At 42.6% G+C, this 10,611-nt stretch overlaps 1 protein-coding gene across 3 annotated transcripts; it reads left to right on the top strand.

The window, feature by feature from the left end:
• The first annotated feature begins 603 nt into the window (after window positions 1-603).
• Window positions 604-10,340, top strand: CZH5orf63 (chromosome Z C5orf63 homolog). Of its 3 annotated transcripts, none has more exons than XM_062018929.1 (4): window positions 604-650; window positions 5,745-5,865; window positions 9,357-9,413; window positions 9,813-10,340. In XM_062018929.1, the coding sequence occupies exons 2-4, from the start codon at window positions 5,749-5,751 to the stop codon at window positions 9,990-9,992; spliced, it is 354 nt and encodes a 117-aa protein (XP_061874913.1). In that variant the 5' UTR covers window positions 604-650; window positions 5,745-5,748; the 3' UTR covers window positions 9,993-10,340. The 3 variants fall into 3 exon arrangements, with proteins under 3 accessions (XP_061874913.1, XP_061874911.1, XP_061874912.1); XM_062018927.1 differs by having other exon boundaries at window positions 613-650; window positions 5,742-5,865; XM_062018928.1 differs by lacking the exon at window positions 604-650 and adding an exon at window positions 774-852 and having other exon boundaries at window positions 5,742-5,865.
• Window positions 10,341-10,611: the final 271 nt, after the last annotated feature.

The raw sequence follows: 10,611 nt of genomic DNA, 5'->3' as shown, positions 1-10,611 counted from the left end.
CACATTACTGCGGGATGGATGGGCAGGTGATGAGGCAGCTGGCTGCTTTTTGATAAGCAAGGGTGTGAGAGAAGCAGGGGATTTCAGTGCGGCACAGAGTCTGGCAGTTGTCAGAAACCTTCTCGAGCAGAAAAAAAGGGGCACTCAGCTCTGACCGTGCCCCTAGCACCTGCGAAGCCGGGAGCGACGACGAGGAGGGCTGGCCGCCCTGGGATGACATCCACGTCCCGCCGGGGAGATCGGTGGACGGTGCGCCTCACAGAAAGAAGGGGAACGGAACGCTCTTGAAGAGACAGCGGCCTTGTGGCAAAGGGGAACCCGGGGAAACGGCTGCAAGCGGCCGTGGGGCCACACTGCGGCTCTCAGGCTGAGGAAGGAAGGAAGGAAGGAAGGAAGGAAGGAAGGAAGGAAGGAAGGAAGGAAGGAAGGAAGGAAGGAAGGAAGGAAGAGAGGGAAGGAAGGAAGGAAGAGAGGGAAGGGATGAAGGGGAGGGAGGGAGGGCGGGCGCGGGCAGGCGCCCACCAGGGGGCGCCGTAGAGGCGGCGGGCGCGGCCTCCCGCCAGGCCGGGCCGTCCCTGCGCAGAGCCGAGCCCCGCCCTCGGCCCTCCCAGCTGGCCGGCCGCGGCGGGAGGCGGTAGTGACGCGCAAAGGTGGGTGTCCGCAGTCTCGGCACGGCCCGGGACGCGGGGTCCCGTCAGTGTCCTCGGCCTGGCCGGGGGAACGCCCACACGGTGCTGAGCGCCGGGCCAAGCTGAAGCCGCGGGGCCTGGGGGGCGGCCGGCAGGGGCCTCCCCGTCGCCGTTGTCGGAAGGGCGGCGGGCTTTGCGGGCTTTGCGGCGGGCCGGGGACACGGTGGGTCGCCGGCGGCGGGCCTGGGTCGAGGTGGCCGCGCCGCGGGAGGGCAGCCGGGCAGAGGGAGAGGAGGCGAGGCGGCGGCACACTGCGACGAGCGGTGCCCGACGCCGCCGGCAGAAGCGCGCGTAGCTGGCTCCGGCTGGCTTGCGGCGCCCTGTACCCTAGAGGGCTTTGACGCCGTACGTCTGTAGAGGGTGATACCGATTCAGAAAACACCATCAAAAGATTTACCCGGTTTGTCCCGCCCCCAGGACGTCCCTTTGGGGGTAATGGATCATTTAGCTGGAAAGCTTTAAAGCGAAGATGTTTAAAACAGGCTTCTAAACTCTACTGTAATTTTACTTTATGATATCAGCTTTTCATATGTCCAAGTTCCTCAGTCTTCAGAAATGGCCACTACAGCATTACCTGTTGGATTTCTTTTACATTATCTGAAATTTGGAGTACAGGCCTTGGACCAGAATCTAGAATGAATATATCAGGAGTGACCGCTAAACAAAACTTGTTGCATGTTAGGATGAAATTATACTTTTAAATCTTTTCTGACATGTAATGCAGTAGATTATCGCATTCACCCCAGACTATTCTAGTTTGGAGGAGAAAATGTATAGAAATACGCATTGATTGGAATATAACATCACCTCATAGAAACAGGTGGTATTACTGGTGGTGAATTTTGCATTGATGCAAAATCAGATCCTTCCCTAAAGACCTTTAGAGTTACATGGATTTGCAAAAGGATGTTCAAGATCTTCCTGTATTATACATGCCTCTTCTGAAAGGCTGGTGGGGTAAAAGCCTTGTGGGGATCTCAATAAGTAAAGGGTTTGGTATCCCTACTGAGATGTGATCCTTTGTTGCTGTGGCACTGCAAGTTTGGTTTTCTTGATGACCATAGCTGGTTTCAAATGAGAGACACAGGAGAAGGATGTTTCAAACCACCACTGACTTAAGCCCTCAGCACATATTCTTAGCTTTATATCTGCGTGCTTTCCTCATTCTCTTTCAGTTGTTATTCCTTTGTCACACTAGAATGAGGATGACACTGGGGAGTGGGAGTCAGTTTAATAGATACTTACAAAGTTTCCTTAAAACAAATAGCTAGAAGATGCCTAGGACATTTTCACTGTACCAACTTCCACGTTTCTGATGTGTTTTTGTTACCTTGCAGAAAAAGGTGTGATTTGTCCAGACAATCCCCATCTTCTGTTAAACTCAGGTTAGGGTTCCAAAATCAAATACTACGTGTACATAAAGTGTATAAAGACAAGTACCTGTAATTTCATAATCATTTCATCCATTTGTATATGTATACAAGGCCATAGAAAACAGGACATAATCCTGTCCAAATAGGTTGATAACTATGGATATAAAACATTCACAGCCACAGTGCAAGAGTGTACTGGTGACTGAAGAGGAGCTTATTTAAGACTAAATAGCATCATTAGAAGGTACATAGTTGGAGGGGAAAATCAGCCATACTTGTCTTTACTTGATTTATGCCAATATAAGGTTTATGCAGGTAATTATCTCATCTAAATAATGGCTAGTTTTAGTGCTACCTTTTATTTTTCCATCAGATGAGGGTTTATTAGGCAATGGAAATTATTTCACAGAAAACGAGTCCAATTTGGCTTTGCAAAATACGGCACAGGCCAAGTCCAGGCTTAGAAGCATCATTTGTTAAATCATTCTGTAGCACCATAGTATAGGGGAGGGTAAGTTCTGAAGTTTTCAAGCAGCCTTATTTACATTTATGTATTAATTTTGTTCTTCAGACAAATATTTATAATCACTTGAGGGCAGGCTAAGGAGAGCTCCACAATAATCATGTTGAAAGGCTGTGTGGGCCTTTAGCGTTTTAGTTTCTTTGTAGCAAAGGACGATATGATAGAAATGTGGGCAGGATGCCAGTAACATGTGGCATCTGTGTGATGCTTTCCCTTTTGTCAGTCATAAAACTGGCACGGAAGTGACCTCTGAGGTTGGAGCTCTGCATTCCAGAAGCATTGCTCTGCTTAACACAGGCCAGCAAGCCTGTGCGGGGGAACAAGCAGGGGAAATCCACTTGTTCACTTGATGGTAGCGTGCATGCACTAAGCACCTGTCTGGCCCTGGGATGGTGTTCAGAAAAGTGAAGCTGCTGCAGTAGATTTGCTTCGTGTTCATCGGCTCCTGTTCAATAGTAAATATACTTAACCCACCAGAGTACCAGAGCCCTTCAGTGGTTTTGCAAAACCACTACCATTTGATTTTATCCACAACATTTTTACTTAATCCAATCAAATAAGATTAGTAAATTCTGATGATTTGGAAGCAACGTTCTATGGCGGCTGACCCTTTGTTGCAGTCCTGTGAAGCTGAAGTTGCACTGTGTTTTAGCCCAGGTCAAATGCAGCAGGTCTGACAGCTCTCCTCCTAATGATGCTGTCTGGCAGCTGTGGACTTTAGAAGCATAGGGAAGCCAAGCTGTATCATCTGCATGGTATGGACCTGATGCCATCTGACAGTGTTTCACCTCCCTCAGGGCTGGATGTCTCGCACTGCTTTATGCTGATGGAAGAGCAGAGCATGAGTGGGGCCCAGGTGGAGACCGGGGGTGTGTTATAAGTCAGGATTAATACTTTGAGTCTTTTCTGAACTGGAATTACATTATCATTCTAATAGGTGAATAAATTGACAGCCAGGACTCTATTTTCCTGAAGTTATAAAAACATCCAACTAATCTTATGCTACCTCTGGAATCAGCAGAGTACTAGTCAATGAAGATTTGCTCCTCAGTTCCAAAGATGGTGTTGCTTATAATTTTTTTAGATTGCTAAGGAAGTAAGACATTGTGCTAGTTTCTTTTTGTGAGATCTTGAAGCTTAGGTGCTGATACTGCCTTATGCATTCCCCTTCAGTTGGTGGTTTGGTTAGGAGTTGTCCACTGTCTCAAATTTACTAGGGTGTGCAGAATCAAAAAAGAGAGTATAAAGGAGAGAAGTAGAGCTATTTTACACACATATGTGTATATAAGGGGGAACAAGATGACATGGAAATCTAACCTTTATTCATTCTTATGTTCACAGAACAATCTGGGGATATTTTCCTTGTTTTGAAGGCATAAGGTTTGGCTTGCTTTACTGGCAATCAAAGCATTCATTTAAAAACTTGCCAGAATGCAAACTCTTTGTTTTTGGCATTTTTATCTTGCATGTGAGCAGGCTGACATGCTGCAATTTTTTGTGCCAAAAACAAATCCATTCTGGGCACCTATTTACTGTGGACATAAAATTCTGAATATGACTGAGGCTATTTACAGTCATGCAGATTTACACTTTTCCAAAAGGTTCCAAGCTCATTTTTGTATTTATTATCTAAAATCTCAGACAATTGGATTGCCACCTGGCTAAGTAAAACAAACACAGTAGCTGCCAAGGACTATGACCGATGGCATGTGTGCTGTACCAGTCACTTGCAACTTTGCAGTGACAGCAAGAGTACAGCTCTGCCCCAGCAGTCAATTCTTGCTGGTGTCAAGCCTGACACATACAGATTAAGAACCCTTTCTGTTCCAAACTAAACAGTAAACCAAAATATTGTTCATTGCAGAGTGCTCTTATTTTAGACAACTTTATTTTTACGTGATCCAAAGGAAGGAAAAGAAATCTTTCCTAGCATCTGAATTCGGTAATTGGTTTATCGTTTTCAAAGGGTAATATCTTTTCTTTGCATTTAATCTGTTGAAACTTTTGGAAACAATGCAGTAGGGCTGGTGGAGCAGTGCCATGTCAGTAGCCTTGAGTTTAGAATCCACTGCAATGTTTTCTTCTTCCTTAGCAGTTAGGCTGGCTAAACTGTCTCTCTTAAAACTATGTAATATGAGTATGATTCAGTGAATGCACAAGGCTGTTTTTTACTGAACATGCTAAAAACATGCTTAGCAGTTGCAATGTAATTCTGCACACAGTTAAGTTGTTTAAACCTGGCCATTACATTGTGTGGTCATGGTTAGCTGTGGATAAGTCATACCTGAACGGAAGCTTGAGAGGAAGGAGTTTGACTTTACGTAAAATGGACTTGATTTTCCTGGTGTAAATTGTTGATGTTAAGTGTCATGTCTGTTGATAGTCACTGTGCAATCTCCCTTTTGCCTCTGTTTTTTGCCTTTCAGTCCTAAAATGCCTTGCAAAGGTCTCATTAAGACACAAATTTGGAGGAAGTGATGTTGTTACCAGTGTTATTATGAACAGGTGATTCCCCTATGGCACCCTTAAACAACATTAAGTTTACTTAAACATTCCCAGAGAAATCACAAGCCCATCAGCATCTCATAGTGCCGTTCCTGGTGTTGGAGGAACGGCTCAGGGCAATGTGCATGCTTTTAATATTACCAAGTTAAATTATCTTGGTTGTAGCTTTTTATTTCACTGCAGAAAGCATTATATAAATATTCTGATGAGGTACAGATTACTTTTTTGACAGAATCATTTTGACTAAGTAGAATACGTCAAGCACTGCAGCAAGATTACAGAGGTTCAAAGCACAGCACTTTGCATTTTGTTAATACCATGTAATTCTTACTGGCATCTAAGTGGTTGAAACAGTGTAATTCATTTGTGTTAGTGAAATTAAGAGAGTCACTTCAGCAAGAAAATATAGGATTTGGGGTTTTTTTTTTCTAATTGAACTACAGTTTTTGAACTATGCATTGTTTCTGGCCTGCTGCATAATAAACTATTTTTCTGATTAATGTGTTGATACTGTGAACATAAAAATCATGGGAAAATGGTGTGGTTGGTTGTATTTTAGAACTGCAATTGAAGTATTGCATTTATCTTATGTAAGACAAACTTAAGCTAAAACTTGCCACAAAACTATTAAACATTTTCTTTTTGCCATAGCAGGACGATGGTGCTTTGTTTTCTGAGCAGGGCACTGCAGCTAGCAAGACATTCATCCAGTCTGCTGGGAAGACAACTCTGTTCAGACAGCACAAATAAGCCGATGTTGACTTTATTCACCAAGGTAAAAGTTCCTTATGGAATAAACCTAGGCTACAGTGCATATTTATCTTAGCTTTGATCTACATGAATCCCAGGTGAAATGGCTTGGCCATGCTTTCTGTCCTCTTCAAATGTGTGTGGTATTGGATATTTTACTTTGAGGATGTCTTTTACATCAGGCTTCACAGCACTGCCCTTCTCATATTGTAGCAAGCAAGTAGTTAAAACCAAGAAAGGAAAATTTCCACGTAGTTGTGTCTCAGTCACACTACAGTCTGTCTACTAGTTGAAAGTTTTTCTCTAACTGCTAGTGTTTCATCCTGGGAATGGAGAATAAAGATGACTTGTCATAATGTAACCTACCCAGGACAAGCACCTACAGCCAGAGGAGGCTCCTTGAAGCACTTGTGCTTAATTTCAGCAATACCTGTGAGACTGGAAATATATCCAAGTAGTGTTGGTAGTGAACCAGGAAAAAGTACATTGTGCTTTACCCTCATTTTTTGCTTTATTGGCTATGTAATGGTTAACAGGAATAAAAGGCAGGCAAAGGTTTTTCTGTGGCATGAGCAGGTAGGATTCTTAACTATATTTAGAAAACAAATGTGCTGAGCGGGAATGGTCATTTTTGAATTGTCACCTTCCATAGGCTCTGTCATCAGGAGCCTGTGTTATTTGCAGAGGTGTTCTGAACTTTGAGGTAGCATGGCACACTGTGCATTTGTATGGTTGATGTAGCCTTCAAGAGGGAAATAAGCAGAAATGCAGAGGGCTGCAAATGTTGACATCAATATGGTGGTATTTGAGATAGATGTGATTAAAATAATTTCGTCCTCCTGCACAGTGTTTGTTCATTCCATCCCTAGCCATGAAGGACTGTTTAAACTGTATACTGTATGAATAGGTTAGAAAAATTAAAAGTCACCATCTGTTTATTAATCAGAGCAATACTTGCTACATGAACCATACTTTAAAGTTACAGCTCTCTCTCCCCCTGCATGATTCAGCATCAACTCATTCATAATCCAAATCTGATAAGGTAGGGAATAATGGGCCTACTTTTAGGTTAATAATTGGAAAAAAAGCTCTTTGTATGATTTTTGTGTCTTAAAATTTCAAACTACTAAGACATTGTATGAAATTAAATTTTCTAATAGCAGAGTTCAAGTACTCTCAAGTGGCCTCTTGTAGAATGTGGTTTTAACTTACAATGTTTTTCATGCCTGATACACTGGCACTCGCAAAGAAAAATGCAGACTACTTTAAAATAAATCTAATCTGTACTCTTAGTTTATGCTAATTAACTCCTTTTTTTCGTCCTTCCTGTTTCTAAAAATAAGGAGAAAAGAGGACCAGAGGGCAGGAGGGAGCTATGACTTCTGCAGCCAATTCAAACTGTTAGAAGCTAGCACTGCCAAATGGTTTTCCCCTCGCAGGCTCCTTTTATGCCAACACAAGCATTCATGCAACAACAGCTCCAGCTTAAATAATTTTTTTTTTTGTGAGGTTATTTAACTCAGATCAATTCTCCTGTCTGGCTCTACTGTGCAGCCGTTTCAGTTCTCATGCCAGCACAAAAGAAGCAGTGACAGGAAGATTTCTTCAGCATCAGGGCCAGCTTAAAATGACAACCAAGCTGCAGTCTAAGTATGCAGCGGAAATGACAATTATCTGAAGAAATAAAACTGTCCTTTTTACTGTGTGTATTGTATAACAAATCTAGTTATCAACACTGCACATGTCACTTTGGGAAGGGATTTTTACTACCTGAGCAGTAAGAGTTCCCTTTGCCACTGTAATATACATCTGAGAGAGAAGGTTGTCCAAAATAGCTTTATTCATCCAGCCCTATTACAAATTAACATAAAGGAAGTGAAGGACCTACTGTTGCACTGTTCTTGTGAAAAATCTGCAGTAATACAAATTTTATCAGCGAAGCCTCATGCAGCCGCTCACTCAATCCCCTTCCCCACAGCTCCTGCAGGATGGGGAGGGGAATCAGAAAGGAGAATCAAGACTCATGGGTTAAGATAAGCACTGTATAATAATTAAACTAAAATATAGTAACAGTAAGAAGAATAAAGTATCATAATAGTGCACAAAATATACACACTCCAGCCTCACCCTGCCCCCAGCCCACTCACTGGCAGGACAGGGTGAGAAGAAGGAAAGGTCCTGATGCTGTGCAAATAACCATTCTCTCCAGGGTAAACCCAAAATACATCCCTGTAGCACCTACTGGAAAGAAAATTAACTATCCTAGGATGAAATCAGGATAGACTGTTACATTAGCAAGCTGTCCACAAGCCTAGGGGAACCAAGCACATCCTTCTTTAACGAGCCTGGCATATTATAAAGCTGATCCGCAGGATTCTGAGATTTTCCTTTTAGTCACCCATATTAGGTGTTTCAGTCCCTCCAGAAGCAACAGGAACTATCAAGAACACATCACTGTTGATCTTCAACGTCTTGCATAGGTTTTCAGAGCATAAGAAGTTGTCTATGTGGGAAAGATGATTTAGTTAAGATGTGAATTAAAAGTAGAGTATTTAATCAAAATTGAGTTGCATACAGGAAATAAGAAATAGCTGTTTCAGATTAGCTCCATGTTTAAACACACCCTAGGAAGACTTTAAGTTGGAAGGACAGAAGGCATGGCAGAGGGACAGAGCCATCTGCTCCACCACTGTATACTCTGCTGTGCGAATTACACGCTAAATTCTGCCATTACAAGCAATGAAGCAACATAGAATCATATGCTGCCTTCATGGGAGTCGCTTCTTCAGGTGCATACCACTGTGATGATCATGATGCATGATCAGCAGAAGTCAGTTGTGCAACTGTAGTGAAACACAAGGGAGTTTTCAAAAATGAAGGGTTGTCTTTGACTCCATTACAGATCAAAACACTGCAGCTGTTTGCCAGTTCTCCCTACTGGAGGCTGCTAACTTCCCAGCTCTGCACATTGGAGGATCATGCTTTATTTCCTTCAGGCAAAACTAGATGGGTTATCTTAAATCACTTCCTTTTGCTGTTTGAACTGACTCTAGCGACTCAATCTGAAATAGATTAAAAATTACTCTTGTGACTTCCTCAGTCCCCTTCTATCTATTCTCTTCTCAAGACTTGTATTCACAGTTGTTTTCAGCTGATCGTGGCTATGCTTTGAATATTCGTTGCTGCTGAGCAAATGTAGGGGTCTGTGCATGACCTTCAAAACCATGCCTTTGAATCAGCCTTTAGAAAAGCAGTTGAAAACTGTTATAGTTTTCACCATGACAAAAATAATGCAAATGAGAAATAATTAAATTCCGTGGCTGGACGGTTGATTTCCTTTTCATCCATGCTGCACTGATAAAGTAAGGATTTAGAAAGCAGTAAGATAGGGTGGTGCAGGGGAGGGAACCCACCTTGACAGTAGTGACCCCTCTTATCTGTGTATGTTACTTTACAGTACAAATGATCCTTTTCTTTTAATGTATGCTTTAAGTTGGTCTGAATATTTTCCTTTAGAAACCATGTCCTCTATGTGATGAAGCAAAAGAAGTGCTTGAGCCATATAAGAGAAGGGTAATGTATAACAATACTGATACATTTTCTATATAGAAAGAACAGTTAATCAGCATTCTCTCTTTGTAGAAGCAAATTGCTTGGATTTATTTGCATCTGTTATTCTTTCATGGATGACCTCTTCAAGACAATTCCAGCACTGATTTCCATAAAACTCATTATCCAAAAGCATTTTGCGACAATGCTACTCAAATTAAGTACTGGCAAACTAAACCAATGTATACCTTGTCGCAATAGTTTTTAAAACCACTGCTTTTGTAAGTACTGTTGCCTTTTCTGATAGAAGAGTTTGCAACTTTGTGAAGAAGATAATAGTATCATTTGGAAAAAGTGATAGTAAGTGGGGCTTAGTGGCTTTTAGCGTCCAGTGGATACTAACATACTTCTTTTCTGTCACAGTTTGTTTTGCAGGAGGTGGATATTACCCTTCCAGAGAACTCGGCGTGGTATGACAAATACAAATATGACATACCCGTTTTTCATTTAAATGGGAAGTTCCTAATGAAGCATCAGGTAGACATACAAAAATTTGAAGACCAGCTTAGGAAGCTGGAGTTGAAAAGTGGTGGAAACCAGTGAAGAAAATGCAGCTGTTCCAGTGTTTATCTGAAAGGACGGTGCAACACAAATTGTGTGAAAAAGCAGTACTCATTATCTGGCCTTAGAAAGTTTCTTAGAAAGTGTGGTGCCAGTGTTTTAAAAACCTCAAGGGACTTGTATTAATCGTCCAGCCCATCTGCACCATCAGCAGCCTTTTCTGTACCATACACATGCTGGTATCATAGGCTGACTTTCCATTGACAGAATAAATGGTGCTCCATAATAGCAGGTAAAGCAAAATGTGGTTTTGTGGCAAGGTTTTGGTAGTGGGGGAGGTACGGGGTGGCTTCTTTGAGAAGGTTCTGGAAGCTTTTGCTGTATCTAATAGAGGCAATGCCAGACATACCCACCACAGTCCAAGGCTGAGACCATCAGCAACAGTGGTAGTACGTCTGTGATAACATTTTTAAGATGGGGAGAAAAAGTAAACTGGGCAAATGCAGCCAAGAGAGAGGAGTGAGAACTGGTGCCGATAACTCTGCAGACACCAAGGTTGATGAGGGAGGAGGTGCTCCAAGCCTGGAGCAGAGGTTCCTCTGCAGCCCTTGGAGCAGCCTATGGTGAGGCCCTGCACCTGCATCCATGGAGGCCACAGGGG

The sequence above is a fragment of the Colius striatus genome, chromosome Z, assembly GCF_028858725.1.
Source record: "Colius striatus isolate bColStr4 chromosome Z, bColStr4.1.hap1, whole genome shotgun sequence".
NCBI classification, from domain to species: domain Eukaryota; kingdom Metazoa; phylum Chordata; class Aves; order Coliiformes; family Coliidae; genus Colius; species Colius striatus.
Note: the sequence above shows the minus strand (reverse complement) of the source record. Positions and strands in the feature narration are given on the sequence as shown.